This window comes from Hirundo rustica, chromosome 1 (genome assembly GCF_015227805.2).
Source record: "Hirundo rustica isolate bHirRus1 chromosome 1, bHirRus1.pri.v3, whole genome shotgun sequence".
Lineage (NCBI taxonomy): Eukaryota > Metazoa > Chordata > Aves > Passeriformes > Hirundinidae > Hirundo > Hirundo rustica.
In genome coordinates, this window is record NC_053450.1 from 130321044 (window position 1) to 130348014 (window position 26971).

The window sequence follows — 26971 nt, forward strand, 5'->3', positions numbered from 1 at the left end:
TTTCCGAGGCACAAGATGGCATCTGTCCCTCCTTTTGCCTTGTGTTCCCCCTCCCGCCGTGCGGTTGTCTCGCCATGATTATTGCATTTATCCGTTTGTGCCTCCCGTACATCCTCCCTGGCGCTCTGCCCGCTGGAAGCGGGGAGGGAAACGGCCGGTTCTCCTCGGCGGTTTCCGCCTTGGCTGCCGGGCTGAGGTGCAGGTTGCCCGGCTGCGCTCCGAACCCCGCTGGGGCCAGCCGGGTGCAGAAGGGTGAGAGGGCATCCTCTGGTCAGGTAATGTCAGATGTCGGACCAGCGCCGAGGCAGTAACAGCTGGTGAAATGGCAATTTAGGAACCCCACATTTACGATTTAAAGCTTGTAATTTGTGAAATGTTCATCTTGGTAATCAGATTTATTTTACATCCATCCACCTGACCCATGAAAGCTGCTCTAGTCCTTTAGAAGAAAAAAGGAAAATGTTATTTGAAACATCAGGTCAGTTTTTTGTAGCTGAAAGGGGTGAAGGGCGCTGTGCTCTTTTATTTGTCAATGTCATTATGTATATGTTCAGAACGATATGTAAATAAGTCTCCTGTTCCACAGTGTTTGGGGTAAAACTGATAGCCTCAAGGATCTGCATGACCCCTCTTAAAGCAGTAATTCAGGCCTGCCTTAGTCCAGAGGTGAAAATGTGAAACTGACTTTAGGTGAAAATGTGAAACTGACTTTGGTAAGCTCAAGGTTACATCCTTTAACCCCCTACCACTGAGTGAGATTGTGATAGTATTTTGGAAGCTTGGCATTGGAGTTGTTCTTCTGTTCTGGTTGTTTGTGATATTTTCTCTCTGCCTACAAGCCTTGCTTTAAACCAAGATGACCTTTTATTTCCATGAAGCACCCATTTGTTGGCTTTTGTTCTCCCCGTGTTTAATTGTGTTACCCTCTTTCTTTTGGTTTCTGGATAGATTTTATTTCATTTGGGTCTCAGAAAGCAGCCATGACTCTTGTTTCAGAGTAGACTTCTTGGAAATAAACTGTTGGGTTTTGCTCTAGCAAGACTCATGTAAGGACAAAACTGTTGGATCACTTTCCCAAAGTGTTGAAAGAGAAAGCAAGAAAGTAATGGGCTGGCTTTTGGCATCTGCAGTGCAGGTGGCATTTGGTTATGGTCTTTTATCTGATTTTATAATCCACTCTCCACTTTGTCTATCCAGCATTGTCAGAGAGGGAGTGGAAGAATTCCCTTGACAGTTCTGTCTGGCACAGATCTAAAAGTTGCAGTTCTTACTGGTGCTTAGCATGATGATCAGCAGCACCTCAGTTAGACTTTAGCAATTTTTTTAACTGCTGTTTGAGCAGCCTGTTGGTTTAAACTTAGTATTGTAATGGTTTAAGATTAATGTTAATAACACTGAAGGAGGAATTTAGTGTCAAGCCACAGAGATCTTTTGAGTAGTGAACTGCCATAACTGGTATAACCAGTCACGTTTTGCACATGACAAACTCTACTGGAAGATAATGTGGCAGTTAAATGCTGCCAAACCTCAGTCTAAATGACTTTCTAAAGTTTCTTCACTGTCAGAACTTCATGCGTGAAACATCGTTGTTTCCAGAAAGGTTCCAGCACTTTACTCAAGAATCCAGATGCTAGTCAATTACTCCATTTTCAGTTGAGAAAAAAAAATTAAATGCCTTTTAGATAATGACACTTTCTTCTATTGTGTTTGCTGGAGTTGAAATTCAAATATAGATGTTACTGCAGATTTGCAGATTCAAGAAGACCAGTTATGACTTTATGGAAGGAGGCGGTTTCATTAACATTTTTCTTTTAGAAGTTTATATTAGGGGGGACTGAAGGGGATCATATAGTGCAAAGTAAAATTCCTGTTGAACCCTACTACAGGGTTAGGGGGTTTTGTCCTGGCTTAGACTTTCAAGCCCAGCCATCTTTCCCGTTCTTCTCTGTTATCCATACTTTACGTGGTTGTTAAATTGTTCTAATGGTTTCTCACGTAAGCTTTTCTTGAAGAAATGAATAATAACAGCTCTTTTCAGTCTTCAACTAGTGTTGAAAGCTGTTGGTACGAGCTGGCAGAAAAAAATGTGCTAATATGTCATCTAAACAAGAAGACCAAAAAATGCTCTCGAAGACTTTTTAATACTTTTTCTTAAAATCACATCTAAGACTATTGCTCTGTAGTTTATTCTTCAGTTTTGCTGCTTCTCAACCCTAAAATCACTCCGGAGACAAAATTATGCCACATGATGCAGAAGCATTAAAAATACAAAAGCCCAGAGAGTGAAGTTTGTTAGAACCAAACAATCAAGAGCAGTAGAAACAGCTGACCTTTTAAGTGTTGCTAGTAATAACAGTCTCACAGTACTTTTTCCTGTGGCTATTGTTAGCCGTGGCAAACTGAGGGGCATTTTCACCGGTTATGCAATTGCTTACGTCAACCTCGAGAACTGTCTGTACCAAGTCACTGAAACAGTACTTGGGTCCCACTTGCAGGTAGCTTCACAGGGATCACCACTGCTCTAGGAACAGTCAGCTGGTGTGCCAGGATATTACTGAGAGCAGCAATGTAAAAGTTGAGTGGACATCTGCTGAGAATATATAGCCTGTACTGCTGATGTTTACTCAAAGGGCGGTGCAAGGAGATCGCCCTGTATTGTTGTTGCTGTGCATGCTAAGGCTCTTTTGTTAATCAAATCTCTTATCCACAGATGTGAAATAATCTCCAAGGGAATCTGGAAAAAAGTATTTTCTCGTGTTCCCTCCTCCAGTATTGTTTCCCCTTGAGTATGAAGGGCATTGCCTCCTGGCTTCTGAATGGATGAAAAGGCAGGAGGGAGGCAGAAGTGTGAGAGGGTTGACTGTGCCAGCAAATAAGGTATCTAAATAAGAGAGCCATTAGTTTGAAGTTCTAAAGTTCTTATATGTTTGTCTATAATATACTATACATGCAAAGAGTTTCATGATTTTTTTGTTGTTGTTCATTCACTACTTTTCCCATAGTTTCACAAAAGGATAGTTTTTCAGTATTAAGACTCTAGACTGATTACAGGTAGAGTGCGTCAGAAAAACAGTCTTATCTCTTATAATCTGTGTACAGCACATGTTTGATATGATATTTTGTTTAATAATATTCAGCTATTACATTTAAAAACAGTGGTTCTTAAACTGAGAACAAATGTGTATTACAAAACAATTTGATAGTAATTCTGAAAAAATGAAGCAAGTCTGCATTTAGAAAAATATTAAATACTGCAAAGTAAATATCCCCAGTTTTGCTCATTTGCGGTGAGCTTAGACCTGCCACTCAATGACTTACATTATATTCTTCCATAAAATGCTTGTAGTATTTGCAATGCTTACATGGTTGTCTCACTGATCTCCACAAATAAAAGTGGAATACTTTACTAGTGAAGCAAAAGATGTTACCTGAGGGGAAGATGGTACTATGTACTTTCCCTACATTATTGCACAATAAGCAGATGAAAAACCAGTATAATCTGAAAAAGGAATTTAAAATTATTTTTTGTGTGATTAAATATCTCTGTGCAAATGATAAAGTTCTGTGTGCAAATGAGCTTGTCTAGAAAGTGCTATTGTTTGCTCACCAGTCTTGCAGTCTTACCAGCATTTATTTGAAATATTTTGTTCTGAGACTACATGTACTGTGTTGTGACTTCATGTGCCAGTCTTATTGGTGTTTTTGAGATAATCCACTGGGTTTAGGAATTTTTCATTCAACTATTAAAACAACCAAAAAAAAAAATCCCCAACCCAGCTCCAAGTGTCATTTCAATGCATTTTATGCTCTAGAAAGGAGAAGGAGTTATGCCTGTTTGACCTGATAGTTTTTGGAATAATATGACAGATATATAGTACCAAATAGACACAAAATTATTTTTTTTTAGACCAGAATGCTAACTGTTGAGTTGGTTCTTGCACTTTGTGGGGGCAAAAACAAGTTCTAAAAAACATGTTGACTGACAAATTTCTGCTTTTTCATGTTGACTGAAAATTACTTGTAGTCACTCAAGTACTGAAAACCAGAGTGGTTATGCTGGATTTATACTCTTTAGTTCTTGATATAAGTGAGTAATAAACTCTCAAAGTGTAAAAGTGCAGTTTGTCTGCCCCTTCTATTAACTTGTATACATCAGAGTTAGGAATAGAAAAATAGAGGCTAGATGATAGTATAAGAAACATGGCCCTGGAATCATCCTTTTTTTAGACTCCACCAGGAACTTAAGTAGAATAATTTCCCACATTAATTGTGTATTCTGAAATTAGAAGTGTGCCAGTTATGTTTTGGATGAAAGTAACTCTTGACAGTACTCTCTGCAACAGATGTGACCCATAATATATGCCCTACACGGAGTATTAGAGTCAGTGTAAAATGGAGTGAAAAACAGATGTCAATAGCACTACTACTCATTTGGTTGGATGTATTATGTGCAGACAGGTGCCTAGGTAGTGCTACAAAATGACAGAAAGAAGACCCAAAACATTCCGATTTCTTCTTGCCTTGTAGTTGGTTTCCTAAGGTGCAAGTCTCTAATCACACAATCTTATTTAAGATACCTGCTGGCATTACTGTGGTTTGTTCTCCACACAGTTTACTAGCTTGAAGAAGAAAGGTGTGTTGTATTGGGTCAAACGACCTCCTTGGAGAGCACACTCCAATTTTTCTGATACTTCTGTTGTTTTAAGTACGTGCTTGAGATTTTTTCTGTACATCAAATTTAGCAGGGGTGGGGGCGTGTCGTAGAGTAGGTTAATTCTTCGGGGTTTTTTTAGTTCTTTGCCTGGGAAATAGAAAAAGCAGAAAGCTTTCATAGCCGTGCAGATGTAGGCCTAAAGTTACAAAGATACTAGAATGAGGACATAGAACAATAGGACTGTATTTTTGTGCTGTGTAGAGTTAGGCCTTAGCAAGTAGAAAAAAATGTTAAGCAAGATAATAGAAAAGTTTAAAAATAAGGCTTTGTGCTTTGTTTATAGAAGAATATAAAAAGTTCATGAATAGCAAAAAATACAAAACAAGCACCTATTGTTAGATATTGTTATATCTAACCTATTGTTAGATATAAGATATACATGTAGTTTTAATGATTGCTTTATGCAGATGCCTATAAGGTCTGAACAATTTGCCATTGGTTAGAAAACTTTTAAAAGGCCTTGTAACACAGAGAATTTTGGCTGTTATACGTGAGCTGTTGCCATCTTTCTTTCAATTGTCTCACCTTGTATTTAGGCTGGTGTTGCAATAAAAGCTTGAGGAACGTCTCCTGGCACCCCTGTCCTGTTATTCAGAAACATTAAGATCCAACACTTTGAAGGATCAAGACAAATTAATAAATGCAATTGAATAAATGAGTAGTTTTCTGGGATGTCTCATAGGCCTTGGTAGAGAGGAGAAGGAAATGGCAAAAACTGTGTATAGAAGTGTTAGTTCCAGAAGTGTTTGTAGTAAAAGTGAAAATTGGTTCCAGGGGACTTAACGGGATGTGGCCATGTCCCAAGGACAATGTTCTGGCGTATGCTGCCTTTTCTTTTTTTCCCCCACCTCACAGTAATTCAACCAACCACCCTGAAATCCTAGTTCTAAAAGAAGGGGAATAGAGCACTGCTCTCACAGCATGATTTATCTTTGTTGTTCAGGTGCCTAATGCGAAAAGCATAGTTCCTGTGTGCACAGAGCACAGTGGTGAGGCTCTGGTTGAGGTGCTCAGCGTTGCTCTTTTGAGGTTCTGTTCACTATCTGTACAGGGACTTAGTCTTGAGAGGCTTGTATGGTAATTTAGGCACTGAAGTTAGATAATTGCAGTCAAAGAGGATGATTTTTTCACCTCTTAGCACCTCCCAGGTGTATGAATATAGCAGGAGCCTTCTCTGTGTAACAGATGCCATTTATCCTGTGCTTCTTTTAAGGATGTATGAAATTCCTTTCTAGGTGTCAACTCTTGAAATAGATTGAAAGAATAATTCTGTTGATACTGCAATCTTGTATTTCTCCTGAGAACTTGTGGGTAATCTCCAAGATAGACACTTTCCAGGATAAGTAGCAAAGCTGTGGATCAGTCTGAGACAAAGGATTAGACAAAAAACTGTTATGGATGGAAGGAGCTGCTAATTCAACACTTGCAGACCAATTTGCAAACTTTTTGAATTAATAAACAAGTGCATCAGTGAGTAATCTAACAGAATGAAAAGACTTCTGAATTTAAAGCTAAGCATGGATGATTCTGCAGGATTAGAGCATTGATACTGAGAATTAAGAGCTTTAGAGGAAAAATTAAATCTTGTTGTTTGTCATAGATACAGTTTGAACTCTAGATTCATTTTAGCTGAATTAGAGTAGTAACTATTCTTGTATTTAAGAGTAGGAATATTTTTAAGTCTGTGTATAATCTCGATGCTGAAAGGCCTAGACTTCAATTTTGATTCTTTTCCTGCATTGACAACATGGATAATTCAGATCTACAGTCTGTTATATTCTCTTTTGCTTGGGAAAGGCAAAGTGAAATACCATTTGAAGTTCCTGAACTGTGTGTTTGTAGATACACCAGATAAGATAGAACTGCACCCTGTCTAGTCTTCATCTTGCAGTAAGACAGCTTCTTGTTTTGCAGACCCATTTACTTGGTTCAGTTTGATCGCAGCTTCCAGGGAGCAGAGTGGAGGAGATGGGTTGTCAGCCAAGATCTGTTGGAGGCGCAGATGGCCTTGATTCCCTCACCTAGGCACATTTTCTTCCCTTAAAAGTATTTTACATAAATTAAACTATCACTCTTGCCTATTATATATAGAATTCCTTATTTTTTTAGTTTTGTTTTGTGGGGTTTTTTTTTGTTGTTGTTGTTGTTTTTACTTAGCACCACTGTACTATTACTGTAATAAAAGTTTCTTGGAAGATTGGTCATATTAATAAAACTGTTGACATAAGTAAGTCAAATGCAGTGCATGAATCTGCCATATTTGAAGTTACAAGTTGTGAGGGTTTTAGGATATGGAGAGTCTGTTGGGATTTGAGGAGTCACAGAACACATTATCTGCTTTGAAAGAGCAGTAGACTCAGAGAAGCATTCTGTCAGTGAAAATATAGACTCTTCTGTGTGTTTTGATGAACATACTGCCTTCATGTGAGGGTTACTGAATTCTGCTGTGCTGTTTGTTCAGTTCCCTTTCCTTGTTTCTGGATATATCTCAAAAGAATGTGCTGGTCAATCTACACAACTGCCTTCCTACATAACTGCAAGGTCATTTTTGGACGTTAGATTTGCTCTGTACATCAGCATTTATAACGTTTTTACAAGGATTTCAGCTCATCTCTTTGTTCTGAGAAGCTGTGATTAGATCAACAGTTTGTTTTACATACAGTCTTCAGAGTTGAAAAGATTCTGGTTGCATCCTGGTCTTTTTCTATGTGATCCATTGTCTGAGCTAAGAGCACAGTAAGAGCTGTGTAACCAATGCTCAGACAAGAAGAGATACTTGAATTAGGGGTAAAACTCGTGTTTGTTGGGTTGGGTTTTAAACTGATTTCCTCATAACCTAGGAGGGTATTAAGATCTGAACTTTACCATGCCACATGACATTTCTTACATTTAGGCTCACTGAAAAAGAGAAGTAATGTGAGTGACACTGATATATACAGACTTGTTCATTATTAATGTAGCTGTTGGAGAGAAGGCACTCCTACACTCTTTTTCTTATACAAGTAGAATCTAAAGATTATTCATAAAGCTGTTCAGCTCTTGGGAAACCAGAAAACTTATGCTGCAACAAAATATACTAAAGCTAAAAAAGAAAGGCAAGCTTGTACAAATGTTACACAGAGCATGAACTGGAGGATAATCCTAGGGTATACTTCAGTTCAAATCACACAAAACACCATGAAAACATTTTCCTGTTTGCACATAAAAATTTACATGTCTATTCAAGTGGTCTTGGAGAATATAGAGAATCAGAAGATTTTCCATAGGAATAGGAATGCCACTTGCTAATAATGAGTGTCCTCCATCAAGTTTCATTCCAATGTCACAGCTAATAAAATTTCTCAGTAGGATGATGAGTATGGCAGAAATAACATGAAGTTCTGTGTGCATTCCTGCTGTTATGGCTTCCTGTAGAAGTAATTTTGGGTAAGTAGTCTACCACCCAGAGAAACTCTGCCATAATTGGCTGTTCGCAGGACCCTCTTGGTTTCAGCATTTCTTGCTGTCTGTGGCAGAGCACTGCCTGAATTTGGCTGTATTACACCTGAAGCCAGGCTGAGTCTAGAAACAGTTCCAGTATATTTCAGTGTCCAGCCTGTGCCTGTCTTCTCTGGCATCAGTCTGCAAACAGGATGCTTTGTGGAAAGTGATGCTAAGGCTTCTTGGTGGCTCCTCAAAAACACCTGCTAGAGCTTTTCAAGGTTTTGGCAGGGCTTGTGACCAGTTGGTTCTGTATGTGAAGGCATCTTTCAGCTCTGTGGTCTTTTGTGATCCAAGCAGCCTTGTTATGAATAGGGCCAGCTCAGTTTAATGCTTAAACAGTGGTAGCATTAGACTCTCTCAAAACACTGAGAAGCACTTGCAAAATTACTGGAACCATGAGTTGACTTTTTCAGGAGGCCTCAGACCCATCACTGTGCAGTATTAAACATGGGTTTGTGTACAGTCATCTGGAATGTGGCATTGCTTTCTCTGGTGTGAATAAAGCAGGTGTTCTTGCTTCTGACACCCACTCCCTCATCTAGAGTATCCCTCCCTTTTGTTTGTCAAGATAAAGTCTGTCGTGGAGATCACAAGTGTTGTGTAACTCTTTATTGTCAAAGATCATGGAAATCTCCCAATACAAATGCTTTTCTATAGGGTAGTGATTTTTTTTTCTTTTGTTAATCATTGTCAGTATAATACTATTTATTGAAACTTTTCTCCCTTTTTTTTTTTTTTTTTTCATTTTAATACATGGAGAAAAAAAACCAGAAAAAGTCCCTTACATCAACTCCTTGTGGCAAATAAAGCTTATTTTATATATAAAGCTGTGTGATAACAGTATGGGTTAATTTTAAATGTGACTGCAATTTTTGGGGAGAGCATGGGTGGATTCAAGTTAGTGTCATGTGCTTCTATTGTAGTCAATTTTGGCAAAGACCAACTAGCTTGTTACTTCTGTTTAGGACATTTGTCTTGTTCTTCAAAAGATTAAGAGTTCAAAGCTTAAAATAGTGAGAATGTGCTCATTCTTGGTCTCACTTTGCAGTCTCAGGACCAGCATTTTGTGACTGTAGGGATTCTTCTTTACATGGCTGTGAAATGTTCTTTTTAATTCTTGGATACTTCCCTGGGCTGTTTCCAGTCCCCTCTTACTAGTAGCTCTCGGTTTTTTAGACTAGACTTAGATTTTGGTATTTCTTTTAAAACATCTCACTGCTTTCAGCTAAGCCATATGCTTTTAATAGTGTCCTTTGTTAGAGCTGGACCAGTATCTTATGGTTGGTATCTATCCTTTTGGTTCCTGGACTTAGAATAGACAGTAACAACACATGAAGTAAGATATTATATAAATGAATTAGGGTGCTGTTAAATTTACTGCACATTATGTTTTAGCAACTACATTTCTGTTTTTTTCAATGCTAGTACATACTAAGCTGTCTTTGCAAACTGAATTCTCAGTTAGGACCAAAAGTTAGCTCCATACTCAAAATAAAATGGGCCCAGGGATTGAATTTGTATCCTGGGCTGCTGCTTGTTGCTACTGCTTAATTACAGCAATCTCCCTAGCATGGTTTTTATCTATACTATCTAGAACTCTGGAAACTTTTTCCCTCCTGGCATATTTTGGTTGATACCACATGCCAGGAGCCATTTCCAGCAGGCACTGTGGGTAAGGCTCTGCTTCTTTTTCCTTCCATTGGCCATAGGACACCCTGCCGGCAGGTCTTGTACCCTCAAATACCATCCTGTCACACAGCAGAACTGAGAATATATGCCTTCCTTTTCATACCATGAAAATATTGTCCACTTTGAATATAAAAATTCCCACAGAAATATCTTCAGAGCATAAGGGCACTATGTAGGACCTGGAAGAGTATAACGAAGAAGATTTCAGAGTCAAAAGGTGAGGTCAGATGTTTAGGAAGAAAGGTCATGAGCTGTACTTGCAATTGACAACTGTTTCACCATGACCTTATTTATTTTTTGTAGGGACATTGATTTCCAGGAGAAGCAGGTGGATGTGCACAGTGAATAAGGTCAGTGCTTTACACCTTTCCCCCATGCTGGTTGCTTCTACTTCATTCCAAGTAATGTACATGTTATTCCACCTAGATAGGCTGTTCTTTGCTTCCTGTCAAACCAAGTGTGCTGCTGAATAACTGAGTCATGGATGTGTATACAAGCTAAAATCTGTAGTCTTATCTCACTCACACACCCCCACAGTTGACTTAAGGAGTACCGGTGTGAAAACAGTGAAATCAAGGATATAAAGGTATTAGAAAATTGGTTATTAGTGCCTGTGCCTATGGCTCTAGAAAGAACAGCAAAGCAGCCCATTCTGTATCTTGTCTGACTCAATGGTTCTGTAACACAAACAACAATCTGAAAAGATTCTTTCTTCCTCCTTTTCTAGCTGTGGACACTTAACATTTAAACTATAGTCTGAAGACAGAGTTACAAATTTTCTCATGGTCTCTCCTGCAGTGCTTAAGAACATTTCATAAAAATTCCAATTCAGGCAAAATTCCTGGTCTGATATAATCTTGCAGTGTCTCATGGAACTTTGCCAGGAAGTTTCACAGGTACTGACAGCAGAGAGGTTAGACTCAGAAATCTGGGATTTGGCTCCATTCAGCTCCAAATGGAAGTGCATGTGCTTCACGCTTGCAGGAAGGATTCAGGTTGTTTGCATTCCCTTGTTTGGGTTCCTGCAATCTGTTCCAGTCCCTTTGCCTTTCCAGTGCTAACCACACTGTATGCAGTACTGTGTCAGATATATTTCCAGCATCATGACTCCCCTTTGTAGCCCCTTTCTTTTTCACTTGGATTAGTGTCCCAGTCCAGTTTCAGCACCGGTACCTCCCTAGCTGCCTTTTCCATTACTGTTTTCTCAGTCAGTCAGCTTCATACCTTAATTGAGCCTGTTGGTGTGTTTATTCTGTGCCTCTGCTTGTTAAAGTCCATTCCCCAGCAGCGCCATCCATCTCAACAGCTTCATTTAGGTCGCGCCCACATCCTGCTGCAGTGCCTCTCTTCCCATGTTAACCATGTGCCGAGGAGTAGTCCTCTCTGAAAGCAGCAGAGATGAAGCCAGGTGCTTGTTGTTTATGAGTATCAGACTTGGTGTTAAATTTGGCCTAGAAGGAGTGGGCTCAGGTACCAGTGGGAAGTGATGTGCATACCATCTGGCCAGCTCAAAGTGTAGTGGGAAACTTGAGTATCCAAGCTGGAGCTAGTAACTTATAAAATCTAAAGTTCTAGTGCATACAATTCATATTCTAACCTCAGGAACCGTGGTGTCTCTCATAGAAAAACCATCTGGTTTCACATCTGTGACTCAAGAAATGATGTAACTATTGTTTTAAAAAAATGGATCAGTGGGATATTGGCAAAAAAAAAAAAGTAAAAAGTAGTTGAATTTTTTGTGGGTAAAACTTGGAGGAAGAAACTTGACTGAGGCTGATGCCTAGCATGGAGAATTTTGGCATGCCCCATCAAAAGTCACTGAATTTATGCCTGGTAAATTTGCTTTTGCTTGAAAAGCTTGCTAACATAGGATTGGTATCACTGATGGCAGCACTTATATCATTTGTAATGGGCATTTGTGAGAATTGTGTGTTATACAAGGCAGGCACTTGGCTCATAAATTGAAAACTTTTCTTTTGTGATACGGTAAATAAGATGCTGCAGCATAGTAATTTTCTGAGGGAAAACATACAGGATTTCTAGTGTTTACCTTAAAAATTACAGATACTAGTATTAATTGATAATTTCTTATTTAGGTGTCTGAAGTAAACAGGAATCATGGAAGGTCATAAATAGTAAGTATCTTGATAAATTTTTTTTATTATTATTCTAACGAGCTGAGAGTGTTTGGTATGTTGATTTGTTCAGCTGGTTTATCAGTCTCATAATTTGGGAATCTCTATTAATCCCAGCACTTTTTCTAATCTTCTTATGATGTTACATTAGTAGCTAATTTTTAGGCCTTGCCCCCAGAAATCCTGGTGACCTCAGCTGAGGTAGCTCTCAAGGCTGATTAACATCAGATGAATTACAGTGTTTTCTTCACTTAACTACTGAAATGAGATCTCAGTAATTTTCACTGCTGTAGCAGAAGTCAAAGAACACAACTAGCCAGGTAGCTAAGACCTTCATAATACCTTGTGAGAACTTTGGTGGGTATTTTTAATTATTATTAACGTTATTTTTATTAAACTCTCATATTATGTGTTCTGATAATGCAGCAGGATTTTTTTATTCATTAAAGACTGTAAATTTTGTATTTTAAAGGTGCAGCATGTATCAGGTCAATATAATCTTCACCCAATTTCATAGGCTGTTGTCAGTGTGTGTAATGGCTTGTTTGTACAGAACTGCAAATAAAATGTGGTATGTTTTGTACATATTTTTTGTTTTCTGCTGTAGCACCAAAAAATCTTTATTTTAATTAATAAAAATAAACTATTGGAACTAGTGTTTGTGTAGAATTAAATGGGTAGATATCTTTGCTTTTCAAGTTTGGTGAAGAAACCATGAAGTATGTAAGTGCTTTTTTAAATTATGTTCCTGCTCACTTCCAGTTTAATTTCTTACCAGCTCTTTGGTGATTAAGGCACTGTTGCCTAACTCACTGATTAAACGTAACAAAAGCAAGTAATACAACTCTGGGAAAAAATTTTCCTTTTCAGGTTAAACTGTGTCACTAGTAAATGCATAGGGTAGATGTGCTACCCTTCTGGGGGACATGTACCAATGGCTTGTTTTTTCAGAATGGCTGTATTACTTCAAAGCAAATATATGGCTGTAGATACATATAATCAGAGAATCATAGGATGATTGAATGACCTGGGTTGGAAGGGACCTTACAGATGATCTGGTTCTAACCCTGCTGCCATGGGCAGGGATGCATGTTTCAATACATGACTTGGTGTGTATGTTGGGTCTGAAGACCTCTTGGGGTAGCATCTCTGAGCAGTCCGTGTGTTGTGAACAGAACTAGGGGTCAATATGTCACTAATGAACCATGGATTGTCACTCCCCAGGTGGAAGGTATCTTCTCAAAGTAAACTCAAGCTATTAAAGTTTTGTGGGGTATTCAATATAGCAATTTTTGGCAACCATGTGGTTCTAAAAAGCTGAAAGAGAACGGCAGCTTTTATATATGTACATAGGGGAAAATGCCATTTTGCGCAAATGAATGACCCTTGCTGAAAGACACCAAGATTTAAGGCTATATTTTCTATTAAGCTGTCTGGGTATGGCTTAAATATTGTGGAATACGGAATTTATATATTGCACTCTTTATTAGGTCTGCTACAAGAATGCAGAATTATCAGTGAAAATGAATCCTTGAGAGAAAATGTTACCTGTTATACATGCACAGTTGTCATGTAGTCAGTTGTATAGGGATGTGAGATATTGGTCTTTCACATAGCATGCTCAAAAGAGATGAATGTTCTTCTAATTCTTTTTTTATTCAATTATAAAACATGAGGGCAAGAAGTTATCTAATCCCATTCATAGTATGAGCTGTGTCAAATCCCAACAGTGCTGAAATGGCATGAAAATTGCTACCTGCTTAGGCAACTCTACTAGTTCACTTGAAACTCTCTTATTAATTACACAAAATAAAAAGTTAATTCTGTGGGCTGTAAATCATTTCATAATGGATTGGAAAGAATTCTTTGAGTCTGTTTATTAGGCAGTACTGCATGGTTAAGGTATTCAAGTTGAAATCAGTGTGTTAATTTTCAGAGTAGGGTGGGAAATACAGTACTTTAGTTGCTTTGTTATTAATGCATAATGTGGAACTGCATGTTAGAACATATGTGTTGGCTTGCAAATGCAATATTCTTAATGGAAATGCATTAATTGAGCATGTTAGGCTTATTTTCAAAGCATCCAATTGAAGTTTTAAATTTTGTTTTTTAATGTTCTAGCAACTATCCAAGAGAGTTTTATGACCAATATGCTCAAAGCCAAGAAAAATCTGTGGTCAATAAAATGCAACAGAAATACTGGAAAACAAAACAAACCCTTATAAAAGTTACAGGAAAAAAGGAAGATGAACATGTTGTAGCTTCAGATGCAGACCTGGATGCAAAACTAGAGGTTTGTAATGTTTACATAATGTGTGTTCTCTTAATTTTTAAAGTGTTTTCATTTCCACCAAACCTTTAATATGTGTGCACATAGGATATAATAACATACATACATTTTTATAATTTTCATGTAATATCTCTTCCAAATTATAACAAAAGTATCTATGTAAATTCAGGGGATATAGGGGAATTTTGTAACACAAAACACCATGTCCCTCTACTTTATTTGAAACTTAACATATCTCAGATGTATTTTCATGTTTTAGGGACAGATTTTCTCCTTTTGTTAGCAGGGGAGTCAGGAAATCATCCTTATCCTTTGCCTATAACAGTTTAAGGTGATGTGTTTTGGGTTTTTTTCCTAGTAGTATTTTATTGAGTGTACAAATGACATTTTTTAGACAAATATACCACATATACCAGAAGAACATGCAATATGCCCAGGCACAAGGTGCGTTCTACTCTGGCAGTTTCGAGCAGATTGATGGGTTCTGACATGGCAAAAGAAGCTTCTGAAAGTCTGTAAAATGAAACCAAGAAAAGGAATCCTGCTGTGTGAAAATACAGTCCTGCTGTCAGTGTATTCAACCCCACTAAGGAAAAAAATAGGTTAAAGTTCTACAAAATGAAGACGTAGAGTGTCTTTGAGACAAAGCACAATATTGAGGATGTGCTACAGAGGTGTAATAATCCAGTTAATGCCCATGATAGTTTTGTTTGTACTGTTTTCTTATGTGAGGGTAAATGTTTTGCCTTACTGGCTCTCTTGCAGTTTCTTAAAAAAAAAAAAAATTGACTTAGGATTCTCAGTTATTTAGGTTTTATCTGAAATACAGGAGGCTGTAGTACAACAAACACAAGAATAGCAATAACTTATCACTTGGTGGTTCTATCTACAGAGTCTTCGCAATGGGTTACAAAGCAAGAGTATTGATGTAAAACAGACTGGAAGTATGGAAAAATATTTTATAAATACATACCTGAGTTTTTACCATGTCTGCTGTGTTTCAGACTCCGCAGGAAGGATACTTTGTAGGCTCAGATGGGATTGGAAATAGGGAAACCTGTGTTCACAGAAGTGAAATAAGCATGTTTTGGACAAATTCTCACCTTCAAGTCACACTTCCAATTTAAGTGACAAGACCTGTGTAAATTTGTAATTAAGCAGTGTTGAAAGAAGGCACTAACTGTGCCAGTGGTCCATTTTACTTCTCACTGTGTAATGCCTGATATGGTAGAATTTAGGTTGAAGTTGCAGGCTGGAGGTTTAAGATGGACAGCCAGCTAGAGTAGTAATTTTTCTATTTCCTAGAAACAATATCCAAATATAGTCTGGACTGGCTTTTTTTTTTACCTCTACTTCCTTTGGAAGCTGCTGCTTTAGAAATTTGCTTATGCCAATAAAACTTCCTTTATAAATCAACAACTCTGTGTATTGGCCATACCTATGCAAGTTTGTTGCACTAAACTTCACAGTGTCTGTGAAAAATTCATTATGCGTAGTCCCACACGTGAGAATGATTGATAGATATTTTGATAACTCTGTTCTACCCCAAGGATTTTAGAAACACATTTGTACATTTTCATGTCTATACAAAGATATCACCTAAAAAGAAAAACAAACTCAGGTAGTTTGGTTAACTATCAACTGTTTATTATAGATCTATTTCAAAAGGTTTTTTTTCTTTATTTTTCTTCTGTAAAGTTACGATTGGTCAGTCTCTAGTTTCAGTGAATAACTTAATTGGAAGAAGAGCACAATTGATAAGGGAAATACCAAAAATATTGCTTGTTGTTCAAGAAGAAAAAAGTGTTTCCTAATAATTACTACCAAAAAATTAAGTCCTTTCTTGTATTTTATTCCTCAGTGTTTCTTGCATACACTTGACAAATTTTTGTGTATTTTCTTTCAATATCAGCTGTTCCATTCTATTCAGAGAACATGTATGGAGTTGCTGAAAGCAATTGAACTGTACCAAAAAAGGATTTGTTGTAAGTATGATCAAACACAGTAGTTAAAATGATAAGAAAGTCTGCATTATGGAATCATTGAACAAGTGAAAAGGTAAAAATTATAGTGGGGAACTACTAGTTTAATCTTATTCAAAAGTAAAGATAATATTCCTTGCAGGCAGCTGAAATTTGCTTATTTGTTTGAATATTTCCCAGTTCTGAAGTTCTATATTTTCATATAATGCCGTGATATCAGTAATGACTGGAGAAAGCTTTTAATTTTTTTTTCCCATGGCTTGGTTGACTTGTTTCAATTCAGAAATATCTTGTCTAGGAATCATAACTCCTTTCTAAACTTTTTAGTGTTTTGGGTGTTTTTGTTTTTTTTTTTTTTTATCAGGATTACTGGTGAAGAATTATTTGTTTATTACTAGTTTTATAATTAAATAATCTATGCTGTTATGATGAATTTGATAATGCTGACTTGATTGTAAAAACCGTACAGTAATTAGTGACAGTCATTAGCGAGAGATGGGGCCCTAATTTGGGAAGTTTCAAACAGCAAGTTGTAGTAAATGTCCTCTAAAGGTTCTCTGCAGTCCATATTGTTTGATTTCTGGCCTGAAGGAAAGACTCCAGCTAGGAAATCATCTTCCAATTTACTGTCTTCTGTTGAATGTTACCCATATTTTCTCAAGCCTTTCATTTTTCTTTTTCCAAAGAAAGTCAGAGACGGTGTTTCAGAATCAGGAGGTAAAACTGAAATACAGACTAGTAGTGTATCAAGTTAAAGAAGGGGCAAGTGAAATCTCATGGAAAGATTTGCATCAGATGCAGATGTGCATCTTCTACCAAAGAGTGCTGAGTCTACATTGGAGTTGACTGTTGCCATTTTGAAAAATGGCAAGAGGACTTCAAGAGATCTTTCATTGTTCTAGGCCATTCTCCTTCTTCATAGTCAAGTAACAGTGATACTGTAGGAGATAGCCACTTTAAAAGACAAAGAGATGAGGGCATCATGAAATGCTTTTATAAGGTTCTTTGAGGTCCATGGTCCCAGTTAAGAAGCAGTCAACAATTCAGTGTAAAACCACTTCATCTTCCTGTTTAAAAAATGATCAGTTACTTTGAGGTAGTTGTGTTTCAGACAGTTGAAATACAGTGTGTGAATTATAGAATGTTAAAGTTATCAAGTAATCTTGCCAAGTGATTTGGAAGTAAATGTTCTTTAAAATGAGGTTTTTCATGTGAAATTTTATGTAGTCAGGCATGAAAAATGGTGAGCAGGAGAAAAGCAAGTGAATGAGTTTTGGTTAGTACAGCTTGGAATTATCTTCAATAAAAACATGCTATCAGCTGAGGCAGTCCATGAAGTAAAAAAGAACTAAAAACCAACCTATCAAACCAAACAGAACCCAAAAAACCCAACTCTGAAAGTTACTGTAATCAAGATGGACTTTTGTAATATAACCAACCTAACTTTTTCTTTTTAAGAAAGAAGTAGCACATTTTTCCTGTTGTCATTTGATGCTGATGGAATTTTGTGATTCTTTTTAAGTATATCAGCAGATGTCTCAAATTAATCAGGTCTTCTGTTTACTAAATGCAGGAATTCTGTGAAATTATGTATTTTTGTTTTGCTGCTTGGACCTAAAGTGACTTAAACTGTTCGATGTTAGGCCAGTTTTAAAGCTGTTAGGAACCAATTAAATAACATATTTGACAACTCATTTATTTTTTGTTAGTTCTGTCTCAGGAAGAAAATGAATTGGGGAAATTTCTTCGATCACAGGGTTCTCAGGATAAAACAAGAGCAGGAAAAATGATGCAAGCTACAGGAAAGGCCCTCTGCTTTTCTTCTCAGCAAAGGTATATGGGTCAACATTGCTGTCTGATTTGCTTAGTACTTGTGATAATGGAAGTTGATACACCAATGTCATAATTCATTTGGCCGTTTAAAATGTCTGAGGAGCCAGTTGATAGGAACATTATTGACAAAATCTGCTGTAGTATTGGCAATATCAGTGACTACTTGAATTTTGCCTTATGTGGCTTTTTGTCTTATGGACCTGCTGTGTCGGTATCTTCCGATCCCCTGCCTGTGCCTGACCAGCTCAGTAGTTCTAGAGTGGTACTGCCGCTTCTCCATGGCCTCTCCAGCAGCAGGGTTGTAAGGGAGCTGATGTCAGGTCCCTCTCCTGTTTGGTGGGAGCTCTCACTCTGCACAAAAACACTGCAGCTGGCTCACAGTGGAGGTGTCTGGGTCCTGTAGGGAGGAAATGAGTAAGGGAAGACTTTTTTCTGGACCATCAAGTCTCATACCTTGACTAGACAGAGCAGAAAGGAGGAATCTGAATGCCTTCTTCTGCTTGAACTTTAGTGTAAAGTCCCCCTGTGACAAGATCTTAGATCCCTATAGAGCTCATGTAGGTTGTGTAGGGACAAGTAAAAGGTAAGGAATCCAGATGGATGCACAAGCACACTAACACCTACAGTTAACCAGAGTCCTTAATGTCTCACTGACCCAGTGTTTGCTCTAGAAGTTTAAAAGTAGCAGTACCTGATGGCATTATAAGTATTGTGATGCTCTTTTTCACAGCATTAGGACTGTGAAAGTATGAAATTCACCATCACTCACAAAGGAAAATTCTGTTCCATTATGTTTTACAGGATTTTGGGAGGGTTTTTAACTACTCTGTTTCTTCTGGCTTTATCTTAACAGTGCAATTATTTGGCTCAAAATAAAGCATAGCATACAGAGCAGTGAGAATTTCTTATGTTTACCTTGGGCTGGAGTTTGGTCATTAGCACCTCCAGTAACAGTCATGACTGGGATCTTTAAGACATATGTAAAGCATCTTTGAGCAAAAGTGCTGAAAACTTGCTTCTTTATGAAGCTAAACTGTTAATAGAAATCTCAGTTCATATCTATATAAACTAAACTTTCTTTTGGATATCTGGGTAAAAATTTGTGGAATGAGAAAAAATGTACTAGAAAAAAACCAAGTCAATGTAAATTTATATATTATAGCTCTTGCTCAGTACATTTTTAAGGCATCTTTTAAAATCACATAAAAATAAAACCATTTGTCTTTCTTCTTTTGAGTTATCCTCAAACTTTTGTTGAAGTAGGCACTGCTTTTATTTATGTTTCATGCTTATAGCTAGCTCAGTAGCTGGAGATCAAGAAGACATTTCTTGGGCTGCTAGAGCCAGAATTAGAAATTTTCTTATGCCAAGGGACTTCCTAGCACATTAAACTGTCTCTCTGCTGGTGTGGAACTGATTGAAGCCGTTCCAGTGAGGTGCTGCTGGAAACCAAGAGGAAAGCAAAAGCAGGAGGAAGTAAAACCCAAGGAGTAATCCCGCCTAACGTTGAGATGCCATTAGGAGCTGAAGTAATGGTTTAGGGAGGACAGCAGTGTCCCCTGCTGCCTTTCCAAAGTGTGGTTGCCAGAGGAAACATTTAGATAAATGTCTAAATCTTCCAGAAGGTAAATGTCCTTCAAAGGAATTTTTCCAGTTACTATTACTACTACTACTAATAAAATCTCATCATTATCTACCTGGCAGATGGCTTATTTATTTACGTTTACATTTGAAGACTGAAAGGCTAATGGAAGTGCTTTTTGTGGTGTTTAGCATAGCATTCCTGATATCACATCTGTGATACTTTTCCAGTAATAAATTACCTTGGGTATATTTTTATAGTTGTTAAATGAAACTGGTGAAGAGGAATGGTAATGACGTACAAGTGGCTTCTCAAACTAAAATACATGGGCACAGTAGAAGAGGTTTCTTTTCCACTCACACATATAATTGAAGAGTTTCTATTTGAACAGAAGGGTCTCAAACACAACATTCATTCAAAATTATTCTGTTTCATGTGTACCTCCAACCATGTGGTAGAATCATCTGAACATACACTAGCACTTAAGTGAACTGTGTTGGCTGTGTATGGTTTGTTTGAGTGCCAGTGAAGTGGTCAGGAGTTGTACTGACCCTTTGTGAAACAACATGTTTAACATGTTGCTTTCTTTCCTCTTTCCATCATGCCTTCCCTCAGATTAGCACTCCGTACTCCTCTCAGTAGATTGTATCAAGAAGTGGAGACTTTCAGGTACAGGGCCATCTCAGACACGTGGCTGACGGTGAACAGAATGGAGCAGTATCGGACTGAATACAGAGGAGCTCTACTCTGGATGAAAGATGTGTCTCAGGAGCTGGATCCAGATCTTTATAAGCAGATGGAAAAGTTCAGGAAGGTATGAAATTTCCTCTAGTTTCCTATGAGGGATTGCCTAATGAATGACAATGAAACATGGTTTTGATTCTTCCAAGGAGGGTGTAATTGAGAAGCAGTAAGGATGCCATTTATCCTAACTAATTTCTTCTTTGTGGGTTGTAAGGAAAGGCCTTTTTAGTAGTATATTCAACCTCAGCATACATCTTTATAATTTAACTAATACATATTTTTGAAGGAGGTTATCTGATTTTGAATACTTAGCAGTGATGCCTGAATGACTAATAGAAAAAGATATGTCTGCTGTCAGAGGGGGAAGGGAATATTGATTTTTGCAACTAAAAAAGAATAACTGAAGTGCTCTACTATCTGCTGCTAAATTTTGAGGGCAGTTAAAGACCAACATTTTCAAAATTCACTAATGTTGGATTTTGGGGAGGAGTTGCGAATCTGGAATTTATTTTTAGGTTCCTTATGCAGTCCAGCGCGATTCTTTGGCAGCTGCTAAACGCTAGAAGTGCTAAGGAGGCACTCTCCATAAATAGTCTTCATTCAGTGTCACTCAATGCTAAACTCCTCCCCTCCTAAAAGACTTGCAAAATCACGAGTCCTAGGTGGTAGACTGCAGTTTTGCTACCAGGTGAGAGTATAGAATTTATTTAGGCTGATCCTGTCACAGTTCAGGAGTGCACATGAGACCTTCACATTTTCTAGTGAAGCCCTAGAGCCGAGTTTGTTAAAAGTCTATAATGTTCACAGTTGGCTGTTTCTGTGCCATTTTTTGTAAACCAGAGTGGTGACAATAGCAATTAAGAAAGGGATGGAACAAATAGTACCCCAGTTAGTCATCCAGTCTTTATTTAATGCTTCAGTACAAGGTATTCCTGTTAGCCTTGTGGCACCAGACTTATATTTTATTATGCCCTATGGGAACTGTTTGTAATGCAAGTTCTTGCAGGTAAAATAATTGGTATGGTCTTAGCCTCAGCTGATTGCTTATGTATAATGTTTGATTTATTAGGAAAACACTTAAAAATGGAATGTTAGAATGACTAAAGCAATACTGGTAATGGTCATAGAAAACTGATTTATAGCTTTCTTACAAAGCAAATGTTGCGGAAAGCATAAATTATATAAATGGCAAAGTAATTAAAATAACATGGTTTATGCAGTTGGCTGCTGAATATAAAAACTTAGATGTGAAATTTTGGACATCTTGGGTTGCTGTGCTTCAAGGTCAGAAAAAAAAGAATTTTTTTTTTAAAGTTCTTACAAAACTTAGTAGCAAAAATGTGGAAATATTAAGTATTTTTAAATATGTCTAGGTCTGAAATAAGTTACCTTCTGATGTAAAAAAAGAAAAGTAGACTCTAAAATTCTGTAGCATGGCCTCAAACAGTTAAAAAACCCCAAACTTGAAAGTCTTTTGAACATTTCTGTTCTCCAACTGGCTGTCAACTGAAAACCTTTCCGTTCACATGGTAATGCAGAGAACAAAAAGCTCTACATTTTGTAGCCAACAAAGTAAAGAAATGCCCCTAGTATTCACTTCCCCACATATCCCATCTGTGCAGCAGGCATATCAAGCTAGTCTTTGAAGATTTAATACTTGCAGAAAATAAACCTTTTTTAATCAGGGGAAAAAATACTGAAATAAAATCCTCCAGCATAATGTTCCTAGGTAGCTGTTGCTGAGCAAGGTCTAAGTTTCTTTTTAGTGATTTACAAAAATTAATGGTGGATACTGTAGTCCTAAATAATTAAAGTAGAGGAGTTTTTATTGTCTTTTTTTTTTTCTGTTTTTGCTTGCAGATCTTAATTGTGCCATAGTGTGGCAGTGTAATGCTGAGGTTTTACAGCTTATTTTGGATCTTTAGCAATTTAAGAAGTCATGCAAGTTTTGTGTTGAGAAAGATGTTATAATTACTCAACGTTAAGGTTTTTGGTTCTTAAATATACCATTGCCAGAGAGAAGCATTTTGAGCTGGAGCTGCATTTAGTTAGTGAAGCTGATCCTGTCAGGGCACTTGAAAGAAAGTTTTCTTCCGACTTCTGATTGTAAAAATCCAAAGTATTACTTCAGTAAACTTTCTAGTAAACAGTTCTGGTTTAATGATCTTTAATGCACCTAGTGCATCAGCAGTATTTATATCATTTAGTTAAAGGACTGTTTTTCAAGTATGTAGCCTTTTATAATGTAATCCTTAATGTATCATTATGTATACAGATATGGGATTTGTTTTTGGAGACCAAAGCTAAATCAATCCAGATGGGTTTTTCATACCTTCCCTCAGAATAGCTCAGGCTAAAAGATCAATAGTTGAGTCAGTATTTTCAGAGCTGATAAAATCTGAGTTAAAACACTGACATTTTTGTAGCTCTCTTTCAAAACAGTGAGGTACTTGAAGGAATTTTCTAATGCTGTTGTTAAGGCGTCAGTCTAAGTATGCAAGACTCAGCAACACTACCCCTTTCAGAGTGTCGCAGAATACTGCAGAGCAGCCTTTTTACATTGTTGTTTGAAGACATCTGTGTAATTGTAGCTACTTGAGTCAAACTAAGGAAATAGGTATTTACTTTTCCCTGCAGAGTTCTATAAATGCTATGTTACTTCTTTTTTTTTTTTTTTTTTTTTTTTGCTATTAGCAGGTTTTTTGAACAGCCCAGTGCTGTTCTAGTTATCCATCCCAAGTTCAGAGTTTGAAGTGTTCCTTGAGAGGATCTAAACAATGCTGTGATATATAGAAGGACTTTAATGGCTAGTATCCTTTTACCAAATTTCCCACACTCATCAGTTTTGTTAAGTTCTTAAATCTGGTCTTTTTTATCTGTCTGGAGACTGAATACTATAACATGAACTGTGTTGTGATGTTGTGAAAATACAGACCAAATGGCCCAAGTGTCCTTCCTCCAGCTCTGAAAAGGTTAAACTTTTCCATGCATTTTCTGAGCACTAATGCGACGCTGTGTAGTGATAAACTGAGACCAGGTAACAGCCTTCCACATGCAGCCTACAGGAGCACAGGAGGGCGTGCTGTTCAATTTTACTTGACTGTGCTATCTCAGGTGCATGTACAATTCAATACAGACTTTCCAATCAAACCTGTACTTTTCAGTGCCATCCCTAATAAGTAAAAAGTGAGAGCTGAAAAAAATTGTTATGCTGACCCTTAGGCTAGCTATGAGAAAATTTCATCTATGACATGATAGTTAGTTAATCATGCTACATTGATAAAGCAGATGAATCCTTTCTACATTTTTTCGCTTCCATTGTTCTCGTACTCCTCTGCTTCCCCTTCATTCTGAGGCTTGAACCAAAGCTGGAGTATCTTGGTAAGTACCCAATGGCTATGCTGGGCTCCCTGAGACAGGCTGCGCCGCACCTTAGTGCCCAGCTCTTGGTTTGCAGGCAGATGTTGAGAACCTGCAAGCTTGCAACTGAATTGTTTGGATAGAGTTTATCTCCAGTCCTCTCTAGTTGTAGCTCTTTGTATACTTGAAACAAAATTAATGCCCTTTAATGTCATTTTAAAGATAAATCTGTCAAGAGAAAAGGAAAGTAGGAAGAAGGAAAGTTCAACAAGAAGAACTCGTAATGATGTAATAACTTAAACTGCTGTTGTTATAAATGTACCAATATAGGGAGTGGCTGACCTGTGCAAGCTTTCCGTGAATATCTTTTATTTCTTAATAGTTACAGCTTCTGTGGATAGATGGGAAATAATGAAGATATAAATAAATCCTGTGATTAAAAGGTCAGAAGGGAAACACTGATTGTATGTATTCATTGTAAAGATCGCAGCAAGTATGGCTAAGATACATCTGCAGCCTGTCAGGAAGGCTCAGGACCTACAACTCTGTTCCCCTGCTGTCCTCTTGCCTGTTATCACTTCTGGGCACGAGGGCATTCTGGCTTGTGTGATGATTAAGGTGCTGTACCAAGTTACAGCATCATCTGCTCTCCCCTATCCATTAACATCTGCTGCAAGCAGCCCAGAAAACCTGAAGCACTGTGGAAATGTGCTGGAGTACTGTTTTAAATTTTTTTAATTCTCTGTTACTTTTGAAAAATCTTGGAGAGCTGAGAAAATGCAAAAAGCCTAGAAAAGGAGAAAAAACAAATATGAAGCTGATCTTTGAAATAAAAACAGTCTTGGCAGTTGACATCCTTGGAAACTAAATTTTAGTTTCTGGTAAAAATAAAGTGAAAAGGAAATCTGTAGGCATTTAGAAGCTAGCAAACTGAAGAGCAAGTAAAAACACAGCTTTATAAATAACATTGCATGTTGGATTTTTTATATTTTTGCATTTTTAGCCAAATTGTTCATTTAATGGAAAACAAATTGAAAATCTGTATTGTTTTAGTTCCTTATGAGTGATTACTGGAAAAGTGAATTTAACTTTACTAGAAAAATAAGAGCTCTCAGGAGCTGAGAGTTGAAAATACTGGCCAAGTAACACTAAACAAAGTTTCAGAGGATCATAGATTTTAAAGATGGAAAACAACTTAAAGATCAGCTAAACTCTCTTCCTGCCAGGAGAAAATCTGTACATCTGTAATATATTTTCCAAGTGTTTTTCTATATCTAACAATTCATTTGAGGGTGACCCTCTTAGAAGTTTTGTGGTAATGTTTGTTGGTCGTGTTCTAGTTCAATTATTAAAAACCAATCAAGAGAAAATATGTTAATGCTGTTTGCATCTGCAGATGATACTAAGCTGGAATGTCTTTTGGTTTTCCAACAGCAAAGTACACCAGCATCTTAAAGAAAAATGTCTTTGGCCATGGCAGTCACAATGGTGTAAATAAAGGACGCTAAGTTGTCCTAGTAACAAATAGCAGTGTAATTGATGGATCTTTAGAGCCATCTAGGGTAGTCGCTGTTGACCAGCCTTGGGTTTTAAAAAGGAGCAAAAACAATTCTAAAAAAAGTTTTCGATACTAGTCGTCTCTGTTTGAGTTTAGATGATACTTTCCCATTAAATTTCAACTTCATCTGAAAAACTTAAAGCAGATTTATCTTGAGGCCCCTGCGTGTTGGAGAGCACATGTTGGTGTTTGTGCTCTGGAGGTGTCGGAAAGATCTGAGTTGCTTTAGTAGACCGTACGCTGGATATGAGATGTGTGGCATTGTAATGTGAAAAAACAATGGTGGCTTTCATAATTCCTGCTAGGAATATGGGATAGTAAAGTCTGTCACATTGATAGATACTATTTTTGTCAGTCTTTGTTCAAAATCTTCCTTTAAAAAAAAGCCCCCTCCTCTTTGGTGATTTGGATTGCTGCTGCTGCTTGCTAGAAGAATAGGTGAACTTCCAGGAGGTGCAGTAATACTCTCTGCAAGGTAGCTGTGTCTCCTCTAAAATTAGTGAGATGGTGTCAAACAGCACTCTGAGATCCACATCTTAGTGTAGCAATGTGATACCAGAGACAGAGATAACAGCCTGCTCTTACAATATGATAAGCAACACCTACACATACCACTTCTTGTGACATGCCTCTGCCATCAAGACTAGGTTTGGTTTCATTCTGGTAGGGAATAGCAGTTAGGGTATGGGGTTTGAAGTCAGGTTTTTTTAATATGAAAGTATATAGGTTGGAAATGCTAAATATAGTGGTTTACATAGAAATCAGGGTAATGAAAAACAAAGCACATAAAAAAGTGCTCTCCAATCAAAATTGTAGTTGTTGCTTTGTGATTATTGCCTCTCCCTGTAAAAGCAGATGGAGTTCCAGTGCTGAGCATGTTTTCTTTGAGGAGTTTCTGCTATAATGTTCTTTCCAGCTTCTCCAATATCATATTTAGTAACATTAAGTGGAGAAACCAAAACCTTACAAGATATCTCTCACAGAAAATGCTCAAGCACTTTAAGGCAGTTAGGAAAGACGTATGTCTTTTGAAAACGTAACCTTTTGGAGGAATGTTTTTCACAGTAAAAGCATTTTATAGTCTTAGAACTTTAAATTACCATTTCAAGTACCATTTGTATGACTCAGAGTACGTAATGATACAAAATCAATTATTTTCTGAAGCCATTTCATGTATATTAAATATCACTGCTGATTGTTACTGAGTTAAAAGCAGAGTAACAATGTATGATGGAGATGCCCTTTTAAAAGCATAAGAATATGCCACTTAAAAAATAGCAACAGACTTCTTGGAACAGATTACATCATCTTTAGAGGTATCACTTGTAGAATATGGTTGCTTCCAGAGATTAATGCTTACCCTTGAGAAATGGTTCATCATCTGTTCAGTTATTTTTACTAAAGAAGAGTATGAGGTGAGATTCTGAAAAATTACTTTAAAGTAACATAAAATTAGTTTGCTAATTAGTCTGCTAGACTACAGATACAATATAGTTTTTTTAACAACTTTTTTTCATGTAACCTTGCTGAAATTTGTATTTGTACATTTGTAGACATGTATTTATTTTGAGAAAAGGTAGGCAGACACTTCCTAAAAATTT

The 26971-nt window shown here is 37.3% G+C and overlaps 1 protein-coding gene across 5 annotated transcripts in view; it reads left to right on the top strand.

The window, feature by feature from the left end:
• ICA1 (islet cell autoantigen 1) overlaps positions 1–26971 on the top strand; it is a 66498-nt gene that overhangs the window by 317 nt on the left and 39210 nt on the right. For 3 of the 5 annotated variants that reach the window (XM_040059826.2, XM_040059831.2, XM_040059853.2), the window contains exons 2-7: positions 10190–10236; positions 11983–12021; positions 14143–14314; positions 16224–16296; positions 18003–18126; positions 20324–20522. In XM_040059826.2, the coding sequence (XP_039915760.1) occupies positions 12005–12021; positions 14143–14314; positions 16224–16296; positions 18003–18126; positions 20324–20522 (585 nt within the window). In that variant the 5' untranslated portion in view covers positions 10190–10236; positions 11983–12004. Of the gene's footprint in view, positions 1–2742; positions 2878–10189; positions 10237–11982; positions 12022–14142; positions 14315–16223; positions 16297–18002; positions 18127–20323; positions 20523–26971 lie in introns of those variants that run through there. The other 2 variants (XM_040059840.2, XM_040059849.2) reach the window with 2 other exon arrangements.